This window comes from Cupressus sempervirens, chromosome 3 (genome assembly GCF_028749045.1).
Source record: "Cupressus sempervirens isolate cs-2001-9-10 chromosome 3, ASM2874904v1, whole genome shotgun sequence".
Taxonomy (NCBI): Eukaryota; Viridiplantae; Streptophyta; class Pinopsida; order Cupressales; family Cupressaceae; genus Cupressus; species Cupressus sempervirens.
The window spans coordinates 968,101,997-968,127,827 of NC_143120.1; the positions used below are offsets into that span (position 1 = coordinate 968,101,997).

General features: G+C 39.0%; 1 protein-coding gene across 1 annotated transcript; it reads right to left on the reverse strand.

The window, feature by feature from the left end:
* Window positions 1-11,119: 11,119 nt before the first annotated feature.
* LOC149569965 (cinnamoyl-CoA reductase 1-like) lies at window positions 11,120-13,508 on the reverse strand. The gene is made up of 6 exons (XM_089817843.1): window positions 12,893-13,508; window positions 12,650-12,804; window positions 12,333-12,518; window positions 11,983-12,145; window positions 11,712-11,901; window positions 11,120-11,593 (listed from the first exon to the last, which is right to left on the reverse strand). Exons 1-6 carry the CDS (start codon window positions 12,996-12,998, stop codon window positions 11,443-11,445), a joined length of 951 nt encoding a protein of 316 aa, XP_089673969.1. The 5' UTR covers window positions 12,999-13,508; the 3' UTR covers window positions 11,120-11,442.
* Window positions 13,509-25,831: the final 12,323 nt, after the last annotated feature.

Below are 25,831 nucleotides of genomic sequence, written 5' to 3' on the forward strand. Positions count from 1 at the left end.
AGAGAGAGAGAGAGAGAGAGAGAGAGAGAGAGATGTTGGGAACTTACAATTGGAATAATTATTATTTTGTCATTGATCTAAAATCTATGGCTAATATATCTTACTACCTAATCTAAATATCATATCTATTTGATTGATGAAGAGGATATGAGATGTTTCTCATAACAATAGCACCTAGAGGAAAGGTTGAGTTATCAAAAGGAAGTTGCAATGGATATTTTATTAGACAGACTTTGATAAAGAAAACTAATTGTTTATTTCAAGAAAGCTAATCAAAGTCGAGTGGAATTATAAAATACAATTAGTGCCAAGTAATGATAGTGTCAACTAAGCTACAATTAGTGCTGAGAAAATCTAGTGTTGATTGAGCATTAGCATCAACCAAGCAAGATAGTTGATGCCGAGCTAGAAAGCTTTATAGCGACCGAGTAAATCAATGATGACCAAGTGCTAGAATTTAGAGATTTCTGAGTTATAGTATAAGACTGAATTCAAGGAAATCATGAGATCAAGCTAAATCATTTGATTCATTGGTAGATGTAAACCAATTTGAAGATAATATTGATGAGTTGGATAATTGAATTCAAGGAAAGGTTTAGGTAAAGACCTAACAGACGAATTCTAGAGAAGTTTTTAGAAGAAGATCAAGAAGATGGATAGACAAAGTGAATCAAGTTGAACCTGATTGTAAACCCTAAGATCTATGGTGGATGTAGAAAATGGTAAAGCACAAACTACCTATTTAAAGAGATATAGAGATTAACAAGAGTACAAGTGTGTGTTTGGTGTGTGTGAGTGTATATGTATGAAACTTGTATGTGAAGAGATACATACAGAGAAAGGTTGATCATAAATGCACAAGAGTGTTAGTGGATATGAGGCCAATAGAGAAGGCTTGCAGATATGATGTTGTTATTGATAATATCATTTAGCATACTTCCTTCCTTGGCGACCCAACCCCAAATTTTACATATCAAAGCCCTAAAACCCTCATTTATCTAATTTTAGGGTTTGCCCTATCTTTTTCACCTCTCATCCAATCGCCACCAAACTGAGCCACAAGATTCAATTCCTCATTTTGCTCCCTTATCCCTCTTGGACTGTTCGCCTCATTTCGCCTCCCTACCCTTGAAACCCTCATTTTTCTTTTTCCCTTGTCCCCAGATAGTCTCCCACCACCCGTCGAACACCCATTTCCTATATGAGTTTTACCCAAATCCAAGTTTGCCGTAACTAAAAAAGTTTTTGTTTCTCATCTTCTACCCATTTCAAAAAAAAAAAAAAAAAAAAAAAAAAAAAAAAACCTTGTTTTATGGTTGTTACGCGTACAGGAGCAAAAATCATGGAAGAGGAAATTGCATCCCTCAAAACCAGACTTCAAGATCTGGATGACAAAATTCTGGGTCTTAACTTTCAGCAGTCAGCCATGAGCCGAAACCATTCAGGTGATACTGGGTCCTCTTCTGGCAATTTCCGTGGACCAAAGCTTGATTTTCCACGCTTCGATGGTTCTGATCCGACTGGATGGATCTATAGGGCAGAGCAGTATTTCAGCTTGCATAATACTTTGGATAACCACAAAGTCTCCCTTGCATCTTTTCATTTGGAACATGAAGCTCTTCAATGGTTCCGTTGGTACATCAAGGCTAATGTAGGCCCAACGTGGAGCGAATTGTGCACCCTCATTTTGGAGCGCTTTGGCCCTAGTTCCTTTGATGATTTCACAGGAGCACTCACTAAACTGCGTCAAACAGGCACTGTAAGAGAATACCAGACAGAGTTTGAAAAATTAGCTAATCACACAGAGGGCTTGTCTGATGAATTCTTCCGTAGTTGTTTTGTCAGTGGTCTGAAGGATGCACTTCGCTCAGAAGTCAAAATGTTTCGACCTACTACAATGATGGAAGCCCTTGGGTTGGCTAAGTTAGCGGAAGACAAGATTAGTGCTCTACAACGCTCCAGATCTAATTTTGTTCCATTCAGAAATACAGGTTCTCACAACCCTCCAATCATACCAGCTCCCAGAACTACTCCGATCAAGCACTTGTCTGAAACAGAGATGCGAGTTAGGCGAGACAAAGGGCTTTGTTATAATTGTGATGAGAAATGGTCTCGGGGCCATAGATGTGTTCAGCAAAAGCTCTATCTCTTGGATGTGGATTCTCCACCGGAACTGGAAGAATATGTAGATGCTCAGGAAACAGTGGATGCTGAGGTTGAGCCTCACCAGCCTGAACCTCCTTCCCCAGAAGCTCCACCAGAGATATCTGTCCATGCTTTGGCAGGAGTCACTACTCCACAAACCATGCAGGTCCAGGGTTTCTTCAAGAAGATCCCTCTTACTATACTCATTGATTCTGGTAGCACTCATAACTTCATTGATCCACGCATAGCCAAACAGGCTGATTGCTTTATCCATCCCTGCTCTAGCTTTGAAGTCATGATTGCCAATGGGGGCACTTTACCTTGTAAAGGGAAATGTCGCAATGTGCGTCTCTCTATTGGAGATTATAACATGCGCTCTGACATGTTTGCCTTACCCTTAGGTGGCTGTGATGTGGTTTTGGGTGCCCAATGGTTACGCACTCTTGGCCCCATTCTCTGGGATTTTGCTGAACTTTGGATGCAGTTTTCAGCCGAGGGGCACCAACACACTTTGAAAGGCTTACAACCAGGGTCTCTCAGCATCATCAGTTCACACCGTATGGAAAAACTTCTTAAGAAGAATTCACATGGTGTCATCGCTCAGCTCCATTCCATTCAGATGCAGCCATCAGCAGTCTCTAGCACTCCTGCCGATCTCCAACACATTTTGGACAAGTATTCTGGTATATTTGCTGAACCTGTGGGATTACCTCCTTCTCATCCAGAGGACCACCGTATTCAGCTCCTTCCTGGTAGTGTTCCGCCCAACATCAGGCCCTACCGCTACCCATTTCATCAGAAGACCGAAATCGAGATACTTGTCCGTGACTTACTGAAGCAAGGTATTATTCGCCCTAGTACCAGTTCCTTTTCTTCTCCAGTTCTGCTTGTTCGCAAAAAAGATGGGTCATGGCGACTCTGCATTGATTTCCGAGCAATTAATCATCTCACTATAAAGGACAAGTTTCCCATTCCAGTTGTTGATGAACTTCTTGATGAACTTCATGGGGCTCATTTTTTCTCCAAGTTAGATCTTCGTTCTGGGTATCATCAAATTCGGGTTAATGAGGAGGATATACCTAAAACTGCCTTCCGCACACATGATGGTCACTATGAATTTTTAGTCATGCCCTTTGGCCTCACGAATGCTCCTTCAACATTTCAGGCAGTGATGAATAACATATTTCGACCATACCTCCGGAAATTCATTCTGGTCTTCTTTGATGATATCCTCATATATAGCAAAACTTGGGCTGAGCATCTCCATCATCTGGAGCTTGTCTTGCAACTTCTCTCTGATCATCAACTCTGTGCAAAACTATCTAAATGTGTGTTTGGCTAGGAGGAAGTGGAGTATCTCGGGCATATTGTTGCACACCATGGAGTGCGGGTGGATCCTACAAAAATAGATGCCATGAAAACTTGGCCGCATCCTAAAACTCTCAAGAGCCTTCGGGGTTTTTTGGGGTTGACTGGCTACTACCGCAAGTTTGTCAAAGATTACGGGAAAATTGCAGCACCATTGACAGCTCTGTTAAAAAAGGATGCCTTCTCCTGGACCCCTGTTGCTGAGACTGCATTTGAACAACTGAAACAGGCTATGTGCAGTACACCTGTTCTCGCGATGCCAGATTTTTCCAAACCCTTCACTATTGAGAGTGATGCTTGCGGCAATGGATTGGGTGCTGTTCTCCTGCAAGATGACCATCCTATTGCGTTCACTAGCAAAGCCCTCTCTGGTAAGAATCTAGCCCTCTCTACTTATGAAAAAGAAATGATGGCTATTTTGCATGCTGTACAGAAGTGGCGGCCATACCTCTTAGGGAGTCATTTTTGCATCAGAACCGATCACCAAAGTCTGAAATACTTCCTGGAACAACGGGTATCCTCTCCTACACAACAGAAATGGGTCAGCAAACTCATGGGGTATGATTATGAGATCACCTACAAGAAGGGTAAGGAGAATATTGTGGCAGATGCTCTTTCTCGCACATTTGATAATCAAGCTTCCCTTTCCGCTATTTCTAAGCCCATTCCCAATTGGTTAGCGTCTGTTCAGCAGGGCTATGATAGTGACTCTTCTTTATCTCAAATCATTCACCAGCTAGCCAATAATCCTTCTGCTATACCACATTACTCTTGGGATGGTGCTTCTCTTCGATACAAGGGTCGGCTAGTGCTTCCTCAGAACCCAGCTCTACATCAGGCTATTTTTTATGAACTCCATGCTTCTCCTTCAGCAGGGCACTCAGGCTTCCTCAAAACTTATGAGCGAGCAAGGAGAAACTTCTTTTGGAAAGGAATGAAACAGACGATTCAATAGATGGTGGCTGAATGTGATACTTGCCAACGCCACAAGGGTGAAACGACCCTCCTTCCTGGCTTGCTCGAACCATTGCCCATCCCTACACGGATTTGGACTGATATTTCTATGGATTTCATTGAAGGGCTTCCTAAATCCGGTGGCAAGACAGTGATCTTGGTTGTGGTTGATCGTCTCTCGAAATATAGTCATTTTTGTGCCCTCAGCCACCCCTATACTGCCTCCTCTGTTGCACAAATCTTCATGGACCAGATATTTCGTCTTCATGGACTCCCTTCTTCCATTGTCTCTGATCGTGATGCAACTTTTACCAGTCATTTTTGGACTGAACTGTTTCAGAAAACTGGCACCAAACTGAAGATGAGTTCGGGCTATCACCCACAAACTGATGGTCAAACGGAAATTGTCAATAAATGCTTGGAAACTTATCTTCGTTGCTTCACTTCCGAACAGCAACATCAGTGGGCCAAGTGGCTCCCTTTAGCTGAATGGTGGTATAATACCTCTTACCACACTGCCTCTAAAATGACTCCATATGAAGCAGTCTATGGTCAGGCACCTCCAGTGCTCCTTCCCTACACTCCCAACAGCTCACCAGTCCAGGTAGTTGACATAGTTCTCCGCAGCAGGGATCAGATTCTTCGTACCTTACAGGATAATCTTCACATGGCCCGTAATCGAATGAAACAGCAAGCAGATCAACACCGTTCTGAGCGCTCATTTCAAGTTGGGGATATGGTTTTTCTTCGTCTACAGCCATAGAAACAATCCTCCCTAAAGCTGAAAGGGCGTCATAAGCTGGCCCCAAAATTTTATGGGCCTTATCAGGTTCTGCAGAAGATTGGTTCAGTTGCTTATAAACTGGAACTTCCTCCTTCTTCCCGCATTCATCCAGTTTTTCATGTTTCTTGTCTAAAGAAAGTTCTGGGTACCACTGTCAGAGCACAAACTACTCTCCCTGAAATGGATACGGAAGGATCCATTATCCTGGAGCCGGTAGCAATCATTGACCAGCGCACTCGCCAGCTTCGCTCTCGCTCCATCTCTGAGGTCTTGATTCAGTGGCATGGCATGCAACCAGAGGATGCTACCTGGGAACCCCTTCTTCAGATTCAACAACAATTTCCACACCTTAAGCTTTGAGGACAAAGCTTTTTTCTAAGGGAGAGGGGATGTTAGGAACCTGTGTGTTCCTTCTGTTTATTTTGTTAGAGTAGAGTTGTTGGACGCATATGCTTTGTAAGTCGTCCCGTGAGTTTATTTTATTATCCCACATGCATAGGTAGTATTACTTTTCTAGATCGTACCCAGTATATAAGAATAGGTTGAGGCCCTTGATGGGTACGGACGAATTTATTGTATTGAGCTTGCTCAAAGGAGGTTACCCCCTCGAAGTGGCCTGCGATCAGTAGATTTATTTTGAGTTCTGCTATCACTTTGTATTCTGTTATTTCGAGCATTCTCACGATATTGCTATAAGGAGGTTCTTCTCAAGTTGTTGGCTCATTGGGGAAATGCCCCCTATATAGTTTCTCGTGTTCTGTCAAATTTGGCCTCCAACTACTATACCCCTCCTCGCAGTCATCATCAAGGGCATAGCAGTTCCACTCACTGCTCAGACACACCTCTCTCTCAACAATAGTTCTCTCCCAGCGGTGGTGCTTTTAGTAGATGCCGCACTTTTGGAGGTTTTGGTGGTAGGCACCCCTCAGCCTCACCTCCCCAGAGGTCTAGTTTGGGGTGGTCTCCAATGGCTCCTCCTACTGCTCCTGCTACAGGTTGGCCCTCTGCTCACTCAGACCCCAAGTGGGTGTTTCCCCAGCTAGACTTAGCCATTTCTCCTCCTAGGCTTGAGGGAGAGAAAGATGAAGATAATGTTGCTGCTATGGATGACAGTTGGGCTCCCCCTCGAACCATCTACTCTCCCCACTTTTGGGTGGGGCTCTGATGATAAGGATCCTCCTTCCTTGGCTGGAAATGCATTGGCAACATGAGGATTTCTTTGTTTTCTATTGTTTTCTAAATTTTTTTTGATGAATAGCTGATTTTCGGCCAATGGTCGTATGAACTCACGAGGTAATATTAAAAAATTTTAAAATCTAAAATCTAAACAATATGTAATATTACACAAGACATAATATAAATTGTTAAAGTGATTCATCTATTTTCCTTTTCTTAATGAGTGCTTAAACAGTTTGCAAAGAATGAAACATGTTGTGGTCAATAAAAATAAGTTAAATCAATTGTAAAGCAACATGAAGAAAGGACAACTTGGGTTATGTAGTTTGACTTTTATAGAGTAGCTTTTGTTATTATTTGCATTTTTTGAGTGGAAGAGAGACAATAGCCCAAGAGATAGTCAAGAGGTCAACCATGGTAATGACAAGTTTTCTCTTTCCATTCCATTTGCAAACCCAATGGGTTTACTTGATTTCTCATCTTTAACAAATAATTTTGCATCTATGTTTGGATTAAATTTGTTTGGTTTCCTTAAGCATATTTAGAATTTATTGGCAAAATTTAATATACTCTTTGTTCTAGTAGTATCATGGGGAAGAGGGCTCAGTACAAGAAAACATTTCAATTGTTTTGATAGTGATTGTTAACTAACCCAAACTTGCTGATTTAATATCTAGCATTTTTTTAAACATTATACCAATAGTTGTTTCTTTAAAGTTATTTTTTCTAATAATGGCTACCCATAACTAAATGAAATATGTCCTTATTTTTAAAAAAAACCAATTATGTGACACCACAACATTTGCACAAGAATGGGGTTTGCTAATGCACTATGATTAGTCTCATTTAAAATTTAAAAAAAAATATTTTATTTTACTTGGGGGTGGGGGGGGGTGTCAGTCTACAATCACCAATTTAATAATCTTTTAACAAATTCCTTTATTGTTTATCAATAAGATTCATTTTTGCCTATTCCATTGTTATTGGTTAAGTGCATAAACAATCAGACAATAGTAACACCAATATTTATCTCATGGAAACCCAATTTTGGTGAAAACCACAATGTGATATTGGTGCTTACAAATGTTGTACTCTTTTGGAATATGCTCTATTAGGAGCTTTCCTGATTAACGATTACAAAATACTATCAAGTGTACCTTGTTAAGATATTTTCCTATAGATTAACGCAAGAGCGTCCCAGGCATGAGGGCAATCTTGCGTCACCCAAAAATATTTATATTTTCAGCCTTTTCTATTTTAATAATGACAAGTAGACAGGGGGGTTACTATTTCCCTAAACTTACTATTTTTAGTAAATTTGTCATACAGTCTTGGAATATTCTAATTTTAGAGGTGGATATTCATATTGGATATATTAAGCCTACCAATTAAAGCTCAATGCCATATCATGTGTATTCATGGGTTTATTCTGGATGAAACAGCTTACAATTTTGGTATATAAACTTCAAGCTCACTGTTGGAGGTCTTAGAGTGCCTGGATAAGGTTCGAAAGCTCAACAGATGGGTGCTTGCATTAAACTTATCCATACATACTTCAATATCATTTAGTGATAAGTCAGGACACAATTCTTTGAATACCTATTTTGTCACTTTCTCTGTCCTTTGATGCTCTGATATCAATTGTAGGTATAGGATTGATTACTACGAGGGGATGGGTGAATCAATAATCACCAATTTGATAATATTTTAAAACTTCCTTGATTGTTTCCCAATAAGATTTATTTTTTCCTATAACAGTGTTATTAGTTAAGTGCATAAACAATCACATAAAATAGTAAAAGCATTCACACAATAGTAACACAATTTTATTATACCAGATACTAAATTTATGGATGGATAGACACTACCTAGGGATCTAGAGAAGGTTGTTTTTGTGTCATAAGTATTCCAAGCAACCAAGTATTGTTTTTATGCATTCTTTATTAAATATATAATAATATATTTGATGTGACCTATATTGCATATGAGGCCCTATGAGGATGATTAACTGTATGTGAAAAATTTGTTCTTGACCCTATTCCAAGGATGATTTCGGAACAATGTGGTAAGATGAAAGGTTTGGGGAAAAATTTGGGCAAAGATAAAAGGATATTACATGAATTAGAAATGGAATCTCCTAGATCTTCAAAAAGAAAGAAGGATAAGGTTAATTATGTGGAGCTTGTCTCAGAACTAAAAGAAGAAAGTGAGGACAGAGAAGAAAAAAATGTGTTTGAGGGGAAGGAGAAAGCAGAAATGGATACACAAGATTCAGAGGAAACTAAAAATTATGAATTAGTTGAAAGATTATTTAGGGGTGGCAATGTCACTGTTTTCCCTCCCTCACTGTATTCAATTCATAATGAGATAAGCTCTCCTGTAGCTACTAAAGAAAAAGATAATTAAGCTACTCGAGAGAAAGTGGAAGAAGAGGGGCTCAAAGAAGCCATAAGAATTGTTGAGTATGATGAGTCTGATGAACATGATTTAATTATGTTTCTACAAGAAGTTGAAGGAAACGAGATTGAGAAACCTAATGAAAGTGTGGACCAGGCTTTATGGTAGGAAATAGAAAAGAGAAAGGCTAGGATTCCAATGTTGAAAGTGGTTGATGAGGAGGAGTTTAATGTCAAGCTTACGATAGAAGATATCAATGATTTAGCGGTTGACCCTCCTCATGGTGTTTTACAAACTGCAAAAGCAATCTCCCTCTACTCTCTCAGACTAGATAAACGTACTTTCCACTCCCTTAAAATGTTGAATTTATAAGACAAAGCTCTAGAAGGAAAAATTGAGGAGTTGCAGAGTAAAGAGGACAAGAAGGGGCTAAAGGAAAAGGAGATAGAGTAGAAGGGTAACCTAGAGATGATCAAAGATTTGAAAGAAAAATTGACAAAATTGAAAATGTAACCAAAGGTGCTTTGTTCAGATGCCAAGGTCTACTTGAAACTGTTGTTGAGTGTATGTACAGTCTTGGGTAATTCGGATCGAGAAAAGTAGGTGAAGCTTATGCTCGATCTGGAGGAAGATGAGAAGGAAGTGGAGGATACCAGTCTTGGAAAAATATACCCGATCTAACACCAAGAAGAAGCAGAAGAAAGGAAACGAGATAGACAAAAAAGATATTAAAAAAGTCACAAAGAATATCAAAGTCATTAACTAGGAGCTGAAAGATAAGGTGCAAGAGTTAGTCTAGCTCCTTTCACCTATGTGTTGTCTCGTTTTTATCTGCTCTAATTAGAATGTTAGTATTTTAGTTCGTTCTAATTTTTTCTTCCGGCGTTTTGCCAGGTAGTGCTAGTTTTGATTGTGGGTATGTCAGTTGTTCTGACCCTCATGCTGAAAGTTTAACTCAATGACTCAGTAGCAGTAATAAAAACTAACACAGATATGCATGCACTGCATGCTGTATTAGAAATAACAAACAAGTTTAATGAGATAACTATCCAACAAGTTTAATGAGACAACTATCGTAAATTATGAATGTTAACGCACAGGCTTATTCCTCACCAAATTTAATTGAATTTTTTTTCAAAAAAATTGTGCAATGATTTTGTGGACAACAATTTGCATAATAAAAGTCAAGTCACAGAATTAAATGTGGAGTTGCATGATCTCGAGCATCATAAATCTTCACAAATACAACTCGACAATAGTATGACTATTATATTTTATAATAGTAACTATTTAGATTCTCGGATATCTATCCTGAACTTTGAATCAACGGAATCAAAACTTTTCCGTGTATCCTACTTCCATTCATTCCCGACCACATCTGGTGGTAGGACTATTCATAATAGTTTTTAGCTGTGTGGAGAATCTTGCAGCTTTCTTTTCCTGATACAACATCAGACGGTATGGCACCTTTTAAACGTGAAATGTGTCTTTTCCATACAAAGGCCTCGCCGTGCATTCAAACACATAATTGCACGTTCCAATGATAGAATCTCACCTACCATGCCGTTTCTGCTACAGGTTTCCTATTCATCCATTCAGATTTAATAGCAAATTACTTAAAGCAGACAAGTTAATAATAGCTTTTCATTTGAATAAGACATTTAATATGTTATTGACTTTGTATTAGGTGCTATAGTTGAGCAAAAGGAGGATGCCAAAGCAGCGGTAAGGAGATTTATATATGATGTGTGAGGGAGTTTGCATAGGCAAAGTACAAGCATGCTGAAAACTTTGGAGAATAAGTGTAAGCAAGTGTTCAAGCTGGCTAAGTAAAAGTAAAGATAGCTATGAGCAGGATGAATGGTCATTTGAAGGTCAAGGTTTAAGATCATCGATTGATTGAAATAAAAATTAGTTTTCTATGGATTAAGTTATGTATGGAATAAGAATGAGAGAGATTGCTATTGTTTTTTATATTAAGATGGAATGTGAGGGCAATGAGTGAGTTTGTCTTTCATATCAAAATTTTAATTAAGATTATGATCGCAGTTACCAGTCATTTACAGTTATTGAATTATAATTTAATTAGGGTTGAATTATAATTTAATTAGAATAAAGAATATATATTATCAAAAGTAATTTTTAAACATATTTAAATGTTGATTGTTATAATTTTCAATTATAATCACGATTTATAAAGTTTGAATTCAAGACCTTTTAAGTAAAAAGCCCACAATTTAGTAATTTACTCATGTATTCTAAGCTCTTTCCTAGAATATAAATATGTTATTCCATAAGTACAAACTACTATATTTATTTTACAATATTTATTATAAATAAAAATAGAAATGTAGGAACTTATCCTGCACTGAAAATTATAAATTCTACTTTGAATACAAATTAAGAGTTTAACATCATTATGCAATAAAAATATGGTCAATACAGCAATAAAATAAATTATTAACGAGGAACCTTTACTCTTTGGATGCTACAGCATGGATATTGAACTGCGATGTTGAATCCAACTCTTAAAAGTGAGAATATTGTCCACATGAGGAACAAGCTGATCTGATTTCCTTGAATGAGTGGGCTTAACTAACACTGGTCTCATTCTTGGTCTATAATTTGGAAAGAAATCCCTTCTCCCTCAGACTCTCCACCGTCTCAGCCAAACAATCTTTTATAGGGGTGAACGAAAACCCCAATTCCCTCAGCTTCTGATTGCTGAATCTATATGCCACTTTCCTTGGATTTTTCACGTCCGAGCACCTACAATAAAGCAAATCGAGATCAGCGTTACTCAACTATCCCTAAAACCTAAAACCTAAATCATGTTAGAAATGGTCTTCCCTAGTATGAAATGTGCAATAACAAAAATTCAATATACTTTGTAGGAAGTGGGTATTGTGGGAACATTTGTGCCAACATATCCATAAGCTCCCCTCTGTGCAGACTTCTCTCTGCACACAAATATCGACCAGAGGCAGATGGAGTTTCATAGAGCAATATATGCGCTCTTGCTACATCTCTCACGTCCACATAAACCTGAGTTTCGTTTTCATAGGTCTTGGCCAACCCTTTGAAAGATTATAACAAAATAGTTAGTCTCATTTCCATGAATGAGAAGATAGAAAGGAATTACTATGGTATTAACTCACCAATTAAATATCTGAAAACATGAGCAGTGCTGCCATTAATAGTGGGCTGCAGAAGAGGACCCAACACAATACATGGATGAATTCTTATCAAATCCAGACCCACCTCGTCTGCATACGCACACGCTGATTTCTCTGCAACTGTCTTTGCATAGCAATACCAATTCTGAGCACCAAAAGAGAAAGAGAACATAATTCAACAATGTTGGTTGGATAGTTTACAAATCTATCTATGCTATATTACAAACTAGTTTATTCTTAGGCTTGTTTTATTCTGATGATGATGGATCATAAAGTATGATTCTAAAACTTAATACAATCAAATCTAAAAATTATTGTAACGAATAGGTTACCCTGGTTCGAAGGCAGTAATCAAGGTCGCTCCAACAGTCCTCATCGACTATGTCTTTCGGATTTCTGTTGGGGTTGAGGTAAATGGCACCGATGGTGGATGTAAGTATAACACGCTTCACTCCCACTTCTTTGCAGGCCTTCAATACATTGAGGGTTCCATTCACAGCGCCCTCCACCACTTGTTCCTGTAAAAGTGTCACTGTCAAACCATTAGTTCTCTTCTTAACAACATTTAATACATTTGTTCTACAGGTTCTATCCCACTTTATCTAATCAGAACATTTAATACATTTATCAATTGAATAAGCGTGCATACCCGATCTTTCACAATAGGGCAAGCCGTGTGAAAGACTCCTTTGCACCCTCTCATGGCTATCACCAAGCTGTCATAGTCCAGAATATCGGCCTTCACAAGCTCAAGCCTCTCTTCTGCTCCTTCCAACTCTTTCAGATGCTTATACTTTCTATCATCTGCACATAATTTGAAATGTATTCCCAATTCATAAGAATCTGATATAGCTTATAAGTTTGTACAATGTGGGTGAAAATAAATACTGACCAGGGTCACGGAGTGTTCCTCTAACAGTGTAACCTCTGTTCAAGAGCATCTTGACAAGCCAAGAGGCAATGAAACCTCCAGCCCCTGTTACGCACACACTCTCCATCCTCACTTTCTTCTACTGATACTCACTTTGCTATTTCCTGCCGATTATCTTGTGTCCGGCAACAAACTATCTTATAAAGATAATTAGACAATGTTCTCACTTAGATCAAGATTGATAGGGAAATTTTTATTGGTAGGTTGTGGGGTCCAAGTATTAGGCTGGACAATGGAATATTGTTGTCAATGTCGAAACAGTAATAATTATCAAGGTGATTGATGTTACAAAAGTATCAAGAGGATAAAAAGTCTGACCAATCTGAATAATCTTAGAGTCTTTGTAATCTCTAGAGAGGTTCAGCTCAACAGAAACTAATTGATGAAGATTGGCTGAATAATTTCTTTTAATTCTACGCGAACAATAGAACCAAGAATAGGCTAGAAAACGTTTTGGTATTAAGCAGAAATCAGTGTGACAGATGCAACCAAAGAAATTGAATCCAAACAGAGATGCAGAAGAACTATTTATTAGAGATGAGAAAATCCTAAACCCACGGTTTGAAACTGCTCCAATAGAGGACAACCTGTGCGCTTGGCCTCAAGAAGAGTGTTGTTTTGTCGTTAGTCGTCTCTGTCAAAATCAGACTTCAAATTGAAAAAAGCACTGTCAAAACCAGACTCCTTAGACGTCGTTTCAGCTTTCCACGTAACCTATTTTTATTGATCACCACTTATTTTTTGCCTGTCATATATAAAGGGACATCAAAAAAGCAAAAGAATATTGGAGGGTGACTTTAAAAAAAGATAATGTATATTACGACTTGTCAGATGTTACTACATGGGGATTAGCTTTTAGATTGAATGAATAACTTGATTAGCACATTTTCAAGCCGTGGGCTTACGACTTCTCTTCAGAGCTGACAAAATTCTAAACCCACGGTTTGAAAATGAGAAGGAAAGATCAAACCTGCCATTACATGATTGGCCTCATAACAATGGAAAATTCCTTAATCGCTTTATAAATATCTGTTGATTTCTTTCTTCCATTCGCAAAATGCAGATAAGATAATAACGAAAAGTACTTTTTCTATACTGCACTCTCATTCTGATGATGGATTACAGAGTGCGATTTCTCATTCTGATGATGGATTACAAAGTGTGATTTTAAACGTTAATGCCAAAAAATCATGCACAATTTAAATCAGAAATACAACAAAGAATTCTAATAGATTGTGGAAATCTGATGATATTGAAAAAGTACTCTGTCAAAATCAAACTATATGACCTGAGTTGTCCTTCCTCTTGCATTACAGTTGAAGTAGCCTCGTTTTATTGATCTCTGAGTGTTTCTGGCATGACAAAGTGCACAGGAAACTCTTAAAAGTGAAGGAACACTAGTGGTTAATGTTAATAATGTTTATTATGTCTTGTCATATGTTGTGTGGTGATTAGTTTTTGTATTTATTTAAATGCTCAATCTTTTTGTTATTGGAATAAGAGTAAATATTACAAGGAAATAGATAAAAGATAGTTAATTTATAAAACTAGTAATCTGTGTGCAATAGGTACGTCCAATAGATATGGCAGTCAACTAATCAAGATTTTGCTTTTGCTTACATTTTATAGTGCAATACCTTTAAGTTTGTACATCATTTTATTTCTTTGCCCGTCTCGCCTATCTCTATCTTGTTATTGCTCCATCACTCTATATCTTGATTTATCACCCCCTCACTCTCAATCACACTTATTAGCCAACATGAAAAACATGATATATCACTAATATATTTTGCCCCCTCACCAATATTTTTGTTTGGTGTAAGAAAGAAAATTAATAATTACTCCTCAAATGGGAAGGATGAATCATCCCTTCTTTTCTACTCCCATATCATACATATATCATCCACAAATTCATTGGTGAATTATAATAAAAGATAATCTTAAATATGTTGGTTTGTCAAAGCACGTATGGTGCTCACCATGTAGAGAGATCACTATACAATGTGTCCATTGTACACTGAGACACCATAGTGAGTCACGCAATGGTGAAGACAATACAAGTCTAAAGCAGTACAATGAAGTCAGTACGCCAAGGCAAAGGGAATGGTTCCATGGCGAAGAAATATTACTTCGGTGAATTAAGATTCTTCTGGCAAATTAAGATTCATGAGGCGAACAAAATGTCCCGAGGTGAAGAAAGATTCCCATGGCAAATAAAGATTCTCGAGGTGAAGGGAATGTCTTTGAGGCATATAGAGTGATTAGAGGCATCCACATCACTAGAGCCATCTATGTCACAAAAGGCGTCCACATCGCCAGAGCCATTCGCATCACGGAAGGTGTCAGTGTTGCCAAAGTCGTCCACATGACTGGAGGTGTCCAAGTGATTAAAAACATATAATACTTGAAGGAGTGGAGTGACAATCAGATAGATGATTGACTATTGAATGGATGAGTTCCAAGGCTACCAATTATACAATTATTCTGTGACAGTTAATGCACTAGATTCCATAAGAAATTTTAGAGAGTATAAATGTCTATGAGATTTGTTACGAATGGAAAAGGAAAAAAGTGCAAAATTTAGGTTGATTATAAATGCAATCTAAGCTTGTGAACCTGTGCTAGAAACTAGAGTTAATTGTATGTAAATTTTTTACTATAATACAAAGTTGCTCAAAGGTTTTTGGGTGGTGGGTTTTCTTCCAAAAGGGTTTCCCACGTTAAAATTGCTCTCTTGTGTTTATCTTGTGTCCATCATATTTTGAGTGTTCTTGCTTTTCCTCTACAACATCTCAATGTTGATGAAGTGGCTTTGAAATCCTTCTTATTTCCCCTATAAACTAGCATTAAGAAGGCATTTATGCACGTAGCTTTCCTATCAAGTGGTATAAGAGCCTAGGTTACCCTTGTTGTGTAGGGTTGTTTTCAGTGTCAATTTGGCTCTAGTGGGAGTTTGCAAAGTGTTTACCTAGAATTGAGATGGTGGGTACATGGAGAGTAGAGATTGAAAATTTTAATATCACAAACTTTGAGTTGTGGAAACTTAAAGTTGAAGATATATTGGTTGATCGTGATCTGTGGGTTGTTGTGTCTAGTAACAAGCCTTTGGGCATGAAGCAAGAATATTGGGTTTTAGAAGATTGAAAGGCCAAAGGATTGATAAGGCTATGTCTTGTGGATTCTATTCTATTGAATGTTCATGAGAAGAAAATTGGACATTCTTTGTGGAAGAAGTTGGGAGATATTTATCAAGGAAAATCCTTGGTAAACAAATTCTTCCTAAGAAAGAAGTTGTACTCTTTGAAGATGGATGGAGGAATCATGGTGGTAGATCATTTAAACATGTTCTATATGGTGACTACACAATTGACATATGTTGGTGTGTCTGTTAGTGAAGAAGAGTGTTGCATGTTACTATTGTGCTCATTGCATGATTCATGGGATAATCTTGTGATGACCATTGGAGGTACTACCACCTAGTTCAAAATGGATGAAGTAGTTGTTGCACTTCTATCAGAGGAGAAATGGAGGAAATCTTCTGAGATGGCTAAAGAAGCTCTTAGCGTTCGAGAGAAAGAAAGAAAGAAGGACATGGAGCCTAAATGTTCTGGAAAGAAGTCTAAAGTGAAGTGTTGGAATTGTGACCTAACTGGCCATATCCAAAAGGATTGTAAAGAGAAGAAGAAAATGAAAAGTTCTTCCAATTTTAATTCTTCTCAAAGTGGTGATAAATTTTTCATCATTATTGCTTTGGCTAATCAGTCATCTGCTAATGACTGGTTAGAGCAATTCAATCTTTGTGTGGAAGATGTTCATCATGATTTCATGTGTGACTCAACACCACTATTCAATGGGAGTCGTTGATAGTGATGTAGATGCCATGTGTAACTTGACACCACAGTTTAGTGGGAGTTGTTGGCAATGACATCTAGTACAACTGATCTTCATTAGTATTGCAGATGTTGAAGGCCCAAGATTCTAATGTAGCAAAAGGATCTTTTCACATTTTTGGAAGTACTATATGGAGATGTTAATCTTCATATCACTGAAGATGTTGACATCTTGAGGGCTCAATAAAGTCTTTGATAAAGGTGTAGTTTATGTTATCTCTCTAGTTGAGAATGTTTAGATCATGTTGTCATGATTATGTTCCTAAGACCATGGTTAGACCTTGGACATGTTGATATTGGTTTAGTTTCATTGTTTTGAGTACATTGATCATTTGTCAAATACTTCATGATATTGTAATGTTGCGTTTGGAGCTAGCATGGATTGATCAATTCAAAGTACTTGTGAATACTTAGAGACTGTGGTGATGTTGTTTAATGGATTCATATCAGACTGACATTAATTTTTGAATGGAAGCTTCTTAGTGTATATGTGGCAGATTGGCTTTGAGGCTTGAGACTCTAGTAACAAGTATAATATGTTGTTGATTTTGAATTCATGTTGTATTCCTTGGAGGTATCAAACTGATAACAATTAAGTTTGAATGGTTCATGGCCTTGTTAAGTAACTCTATGGATATGAGTATGTACTTTGTCAAGTGGGAGATTGTTGGTTTGTTGAAGCATGTACGGTGCTCACCATACAGAGAGATCATTGTATGGTGTGTCCACTGTACACTGAGACACTACAATGAGTTACCCAATGGTGAAGATAGTACAAGGTTGAAGTGGTATGGTGAAGTCAGTAGGCCAAGGAAAAGGGAATGGTTGTATGGAAAATAAATATTTCCATGGTGAATTAAGATTCTCAAGGTGAAGGAAATGTCCTGAGGTGAAGAAAGATTCATGAGGCAAATAAAGATTCCTATGGTGAAGGGAATGTCTTTGAGGCATATGGAGTAATAAGAGGAATTTGTGTTGCCAAAGGTAGCCATGTCCATGGAGTTGTCTACATCATCAGAGCCATTTGCGTCATCGAAGTCACCTGCATTGCTAAAGGCATCCACATCACCAAAGCCATCCGCGTTGTCAAAGTTGTCTACATCACTAGAGTTGTCTACGTTGTTGAAGGTGTCCATGTTGTTAGAGCCACCTACATGATTGGAGGCCTCTAAATGACCAGAGGCAACAAATACTTGAAGGAGTGACCATCGGATAGATGATTGAGCTTTGGATGGATGAGTTCCAAGGCTTCCAATAACTGAATTTTTATGTGATAGTTAATGTACTAGATTCTGTAAAGAATTATAGAGTGTATAAATGTCTGCAAAATTCATTAGGAATGGAATAGGCTGAAAGTGTGAAAGTTAGGTTGATTGTAAAGGAAATCTGAGCCTACAAACCTGTGCTAGAAACTAGAGTTTATTGCATGTAAATTGTTTATTGTAACACAAAGTTGCTCAAGGGTTTTTGGGTGCTAGGTTTTTTCCCGAAACGGTTACCCACATTAAAATTGGTCTCATGTGTTATCTTGTGTCCATCGTATTTTCAATGTTGATGATGTCGCTTTGAAATCTTTCTTATTTCCCCTATAAATTGGAAATAGGAAGATGTTTCCGCATGTAGCTTTCCTAGAAAAATAGACATATATACTAATGAGGAAAAATAGTTAAACTATTTTATTTTTCACACTTTTTCACCAACACCATAATGAAAAGGATATAAACCACTATCAGCTTCCACACTTCTTACCAAACATTATAATGAAAGAGATATCACCACACATTTTGTTTTGTTTATGCTCTCTAATAACATTTAGTTTGTGTGAGGAAGAGCACAACTAACCACTCCTCCTCTAATGGGAATACCATTAATACTTATAATGAAATCTATGAATCATCTCTTCTTCTCTATTCTGCTACCAAGTGTGCATCATAAATGGAAGAAATCACATGATATATCACCACATCAACTTACCTAAAGATAACAACAACAATTTGAACACAATCGTCCACTTCTAATGTAGAATATTTTGCAAATATTTTGTTATACACAAGGTCAATTACCTGGCATGATGTTATTTTGTAATAAAAGAATCAACAAAGAAATGATAACTTCAAATCCATATGGATCAAAGCATAATGAAAACAAAGTCTTTCAACCAAGAAATAATTACATTTTATTTTCAAGAGGTTGGTGTCATGTGTGTGTGTCTGAGAGAGAGAGAGAGAGAGAGAGAGAGAGAGAGAGAGAGAGAGAGAGAGAGAGAGAGAGAGAGATGTTGGGAACTTACAATTGGAATAATTATTATTTTGTCATTGATCTAAAATCTATGGCTAATATATCTTACTACCTAATCTAAATATCATATCTATTTGATTGATGAAGAGGATATGAGATGTTTCTCATAACAATAGCACCTAGAGGAAAGGTTGAGTTATCAAAAGGAAGTTGCAATGGATATTTTATTAGACAGACTTTGATAAAGAAAACTAATTGTTTATTTCAAGAAAGCTAATCAAAGTCGAGTGGAATTATAAAATACAATTAGTGCCAAGTAATGATAGTGTCAACTAAGCTACAATTAGTGCTGAGAAAATCTAGTGTTGATTGAGCATTAGCATCAACCAAGCAAGATAGTTGATGCCGAGCTAGAAAGCTTTATAGCGACCGAGTAAATCAATGATGACCAAGTGCTAGAATTTAGAGATTTCTGAGTTATAGTATAAGACTGAATTCAAGGAAATCATGAGATCAAGCTAAATCATTTGATTCATTGGTAGATGTAAACCAATTTGAAGATAATATTGATGAGTTGGATAATTGAATTCAAGGAAAGGTTTAGGTAAAGACCTAACAGACGAATTCTAGAGAAGTTTTTAGAAGAAGATCAAGAAGATGGATAGACAAAGTGAATCAAGTTGAACCTGATTGTAAACCCTAAGATCTATGGTGGATGTAGAAAATGGTAAAGCACAAACTGCCTATTTAAAGAGATATAGAGATTAACAAGAGTACAAGTGTGTGTTTGGTGTGTGTGAGTGTATATGTATGAAACTTGTATGTGAAGAGATACATACAGAGAAAGGTTGATCATAAATGCACAAGAGTGTTAGTGGATATGAGGCCAATAGAGAAGGCTTGCAGATATGATGTTGTTATTGATAATATCATTTAGCATACTTCCTTCCTTGGCGACCCAACCCCAAATTTTACATATCAAAGCCCTAAAACCCTCATTTATCTAATTTTAGGGTTTGCCCTATCTTTTTCACCTCTCATCCAATCGCCACCAAACTGAGCCACAAGATTCAATTCCTCATTTTGCTCCCTTATCCCTCTTGGACTGTTCGCCTCATTTCGCCTCCCTACCCTTGAAACCCTCATTTTTCTTTTTCCCTTGTCCCCAGATAGTCTCCCACCACCCGTCGAACACCCATTTCCTATATGAGTTTTACCCAAATCCAAGTTTGCCGTAACTAAAAAAGTTTTTGTTTCTCATCTTCTACCCATTTCAAAAAAAAAAAAAAAAAAAAAAAACCTTGTTTTATGGTTGTTACGCGTACAGGAGCAAAAATCATGGAAGAGGAAATTGCATCCCTCAAAACCAGACTTCAAGATCTGGATGACAAAATTCTGGGTCTTAACTTTCAGCAGTCAGCCATGAGCCGAAACCATTCAGGTGATACTGGGTCCTCTTCTGGCAATTTCCGTGGACCAAAGCTTGATTTTCCACGCTTCGATGGTTCTGATCCGACTGGATGGATCTATAGGGCAGAGCAGTATTTCAGCTTGCATAATACTTTGGATAACCACAAAGTCTCCCTTGCATCTTTTCATTTGGAACATGAAGCTCTTCAATGGTTCCGTTGGTACATCAAGGCTAATGTAGGCCCAACGTGGAGCGAATTGTGCACCCTCATTTTGGAGCGCTTTGGCCCTAGTTCCTTTGATGATTTCATAGGAGCACTCACTAAACTGCGTCAAACAGGCACTGTAAGAGAATACCAGACAGAGTTTGAAAAATTAGCTAATCACACAGAGGGCTTGTCTGATGAATTCTTCCGTAGTTGTTTTGTCAGTGGTCTGAAGGATGCACTTCGCTCAGAAGTCAAAATGTTTCGACCTACTACAATGATGGAAGCCCTTGGGTTGGCTAAGTTAGCGGAAGACAAGATTAGTGCTCTACAACGCTCCAGATCTAATTTTGTTCCATTCAGAAATACAGGTTCTCACAACCCTCCAGTCATACCAGCTCCCAGAACTACTCCGATCAAGCACTTGTCTGAAACAGAGATGCGAGTTAGGCGAGACAAAGGGCTTTGTTATAATTGTGATGAGAAATGGTCTCGGGGCCATAGATGTGTTCAGCAAAAGCTCTATCTCTTGGATGTGGATTCTCCACCGGAACTGGAAGAATATGTAGATGCTCAGGAAACAGTGGATGCTGAGGTTGAGCCTCACCAGCCTGAACCTCCTTCCCCAGAAGCTCCACCAGAGATATCTGTCCATGCTTTGGCAGGAGTCACTACTCCACAAACCATGCAGGTCCAGGGTTTCTTCAAGAAGATCCCTCTTACTATACTCATTGATTCTGGTAGCACTCATAACTTCATTGATCCACGCATAGCCAAACAGGCTGATTGCTTTATCCATCCCTGCTCTAGCTTTGAAGTCATGATTGCCAATGGGGGCACTTTACCTTGTAAAGGGAAATGTCGCAATGTGCGTCTCTCTATTGGAGATTATAACATGCGCTCTGACATGTTTGCCTTACCCTTAGGTGGCTGTGATGTGGTTTTGGGTGCCCAATGGTTACGCACTCTTGGCCCCATTCTCTGGGATTTTGCTGAACTTTGGATGCAGTTTTCAGCCGAGGGGCACCAACACACTTTGAAAGGCTTACAACCAGGGTCTCTCAGCATCATCAGTTCACACCGTATGGAAAAACTTCTTAAGAAGAATTCACATGGTGTCATCGCTCAGCTCCATTCCATTCAGATGCAGCCATCAGCAGTCTCTAGCACTCCTGCCGATCTCCAACACATTTTGGACAAGTATTCTGGTATATTTGCTGAACCTGTGGGATTACCTCCTTCTCATCCAGAGGACCACCGTATTCAGCTCCTTCCTGGTAGTGTTCCGCCCAACATCAGGCCCTACCGCTACCCATTTCATCAGAAGACCGAAATCGAGATACTTGTCCGTGACTTACTGAAGCAAGGTATTATTCGCCCTAGTACCAGTTCCTTTTCTTCTCCAGTTCTGCTTGTTCGCAAAAAAGATGGGTCATGGCGACTCTGCATTGATTTCCGAGCACTTAATCATCTCACTATAAAGGACAAGTTTCCCATTCCAGTTGTTGATGAACTTCTTGATGAACTTCATGGGGCTCATTTTTTCTCCAAGTTAGATCTTCGTTCTGGGTATCATCAAATTCGGGTTAATGAGGAGGATATACCTAAAACTGCCTTCCGCACACATGATGGTCACTATGAATTTTTAGTCATGCCCTTTGGCCTCACGAATGCTCCTTCAACATTTCAGGCAGTGATGAATAACATATTTCGACCATACCTCCGGAAATTCATTCTGGTCTTCTTTGATGATATCCTCATATATAGCAAAACTTGGGCTGAGCATCTCCATCATCTGGAGCTTGTCTTGCAACTTCTCTCTGATCATCAACTCTGTGCAAAACTATCTAAATGTGTGTTTGGCTAGGAGGAAGTGGAGTATCTCGGGCATATTGTTGCACACCATGGAGTGCGGGTGGATCCTACAAAAATAGATGCCATGAAAACTTGGCCGCATCCTAAAACTCTCAAGAGCCTTCGGGGTTTTTTGGGGTTGACTGGCTACTACCGCAAGTTTGTCAAAGATTACGGGAAAATTGCAGCACCATTGACAGCTCTGTTAAAAAAGGATGCCTTCTCCTGGACCCCTGTTGCTGAGACTGCATTTGAACAACTGAAACAGGCTATGTGCAGTACACCTGTTCTCGCGATGCCAGATTTTTCCAAACCCTTCACTATTGAGAGTGATGCTTGCGGCAATGGATTGGGTGCTGTTCTCCTGCAAGATGACCATCCTATTGCGTTCACTAGCAAAGCCCTCTCTGGTAAGAATCTAGCCCTCTCTACTTATGAAAAAGAAATGATGGCTATTTTGCATGCTGTACAGAAGTGGCGGCCATACCTCTTAGGGAGTCATTTTTGCATCAGAACCGATCACCAAAGTCTGAAATACTTCCTGGAACAACGGGTATCCTCTCCTACACAACAGAAATGGGTCAGCAAACTCATGGGGTATGATTATGAGATCACCTACAAGAAGGGTAAGGAGAATATTGTGGCAGATGCTCTTTCTCGCACATTTGATAATCAAGCTTCCCTTTCCGCTATTTCTAAGCCCATTCCCAATTGGTTAGCGTCTGTTCAGCAGGGCTATGATAGTGACTCTTCTTTATCTCAAATCATTCACCAGCTAGCCAATAATCCTTCTGCTATACCACATTACTCTTGGGATGGTGCTTCTCTTCGATACAAGGGTCGGCTAGTGCTTCCTCAGAACCCAGCTCTACATCAGGCTATTTTTTATGAACTCCATGCTTCTCCTTCAGCAGGGCACTCAAGCTTCCTCAAAACTTATGAGCGAGCAAGGAGAAACTTCTTTTGGAAAGGAATGAAACAGACGATTCAATAGATGGTGGCTGAATGTGATACTTGCCAACGCCACAAGGGTGAAACGACCCTCCTTCCTGGCTTGCTCGAACCATTGCCCATCCCTACATGGATTTGGACTGATATTTCTATGGATTTCATTGAAGGGCTTCCTAAATCCGGTGGCAAGACAGTGATCTTGGTTGTGGTTGATCGTCTCTCGAAATATAGTCATTTTTGTGCCCTCAGCCACCCCTATACTGCCTCCTCTGTTGCACAAATCTTCATGGACCAGATATTTCGTCTTCATGGACTCCCTTCTTCCATTGTCTCTGATCGTGATGCAACTTTTACCAGTCATTTTTGGACTGAACTGTTTCAGAAAACTGGCACCAAACTGAAGATGAGTTCGGGCTATCACCCACAAACTGATGGTCAAACGGAAATTGTCAATAAATGCTTGGAAACTTATCTTCGTTGCTTCACTTCCGAACAGCAACATCAGTGGGCCAAGTGGCTCCCTTTAGCTGAATGGTGGTATAATACCTCTTACCACACTGCCTCTAAAATGACTCCATATGAAGCAGTCTATGGTCAGGCACCTCCAGTGCTCCTTCCCTACACTCCCAACAGCTCACCAGTCCAGGTAGTTGACATAGTTCTCCGCAGCAGGGATCAGATTCTTCGTACCTTACAGGATAATCTTCACATGGCCCGTAATCGAATGAAACAGCAAGCAGATCAACACCGTTCTGAGCGCTCATTTCAAGTTGGGGATATGGTTTTTCTTCGTCTACAGCCATAGAAACAATCCTCCCTAAAGCTGAAAGGGCGTCATAAGCTGGCCCCAAAATTTTATGGGCCTTATCAGGTTCTGCAGAAGATTGGTTCAGTTGCTTATAAACTGGAACTTCCTCCTTCTTCCCGCATTCATCCAGTTTTTCATGTTTCTTGTCTAAAGAAAGTTCTGGGTACCACTGTCAGAGCACAAACTACTCTCCCTGAAATGGATACGGAAGGATCCATTATCCTGGAGCCGGTAGCAATCATTGACCAGCGCACTCGCCAGCTTCGCTCTCGCTCCATCTCTGAGGTCTTGATTCAGTGGCATGGCATGCAACCAGAGGATGCTACCTGGGAACCCCTTCTTCAGATTCAACAACAATTTCCACACCTTAAGCTTTGAGGACAAAGCTTTTTTCTAAGGGAGAGGGGATGTTAGGAACCTGTGTGTTCCTTCTGTTTATTTTGTTAGAGTAGAGTTGTTGGACGCATATGCTTTGTAAGTCGTCCCGTGAGTTTATTTTATTATCCCACATGCATAGGTAGTATTACTTTTCTAGATCGTACCCAGTATATAAGAATAGGTTGAGGCCCTTGATGGGTACGGACGAATTTATTGTATTGAGCTTGCTCAAAGGAGGTTACCCCCTCGAAGTGGCCTGCGATCAGTAGATTTATTTTGAGTTCTGCTATCACTTTGTATTCTGTTATTTCGAGCATTCTCACGATATTGCTATAAGGAGGTTCTTCTCAAGTTGTTGGCTCATTGGGGAAATGCCCCCTATATAGTTTCTCGTGTTCTGTCAAATTTGGCCTCCAACTACTATACCCCTCCTCGCAGTCATCATCAAGGGCATAGCAGTTCCACTCACTGCTCAGACACACCTCTCTCTCAACAATAGTTCTCTCCCAGCGGTGGTGCTTTTAGTAGATGCCGCACTTTTGGAGGTTTTGGTGGTAGGCACCCCTCAGCCTCACCTCCCCAGAGGTCTAGTTTGGGGTGGTCTCCAATGGCTCCTCCTACTGCTCCTGCTACAGGTTGGCCCTCTGCTCACTCAGACCCCAAGTGGGTGTTTCCCCAGCTAGACTTAGCCATTTCTCCTCCTAGGCTTGAGGGAGAGAAAGATGAAGATAATGTTGCTGCTATGGATGACAGTTGGGCTCCCCCTCGAACCATCTACTCTCCCCACTTTTGGGTGGGGCTCTGATGATAAGGATCCTCCTTCCTTGGCTGGAAATGCATTGGCAACATGAGGATTTCTTTGTTTTCTATTGTTTTCTAAATTTTTTTTGATGAATAGCTGATTTTCGGCCAATGGTCGTATGAACTCACGAGGTAATATTAAAAAATTTTAAAATCTAAAATCTAAACAATATGTAATATTACACAAGACATAATATAAATTGTTAAAGTGATTCATCTATTTTCCTTTTCTTAATGAGTGCTTAAACAGTTTGCAAAGAATGAAACATGTTGTGGTCAATAAAAATAAGTTAAATCAATTGTAAAGCAACATGAAGAAAGGACAACTTGGGTTATGTAGTTTGACTTTTATAGAGTAGCTTTT

Bases quoted from the DNA above. Each gene is read 5' to 3' on its own strand.
- LOC149569965 (XM_089817843.1), bottom strand. From the start codon at position 12,998: ATGGAGAGTGTGTGCGTAACAGGGGCTGGAGGTTTCATTGCCTCTTGG. The intron at 12,519-12,649 runs GTATGCACGCTT...ACACTTTTACAG, and splicing joins GCCCTATTGTGAAAGATCGG to GAACAAGTGGTGGAGGGCGC. The intron at 11,594-11,711 runs GTATATTGAATT...GCTTTATTGTAG, and splicing joins CAATACCCACTTCCTACAAA to GTGCTCGGACGTGAAAAATC.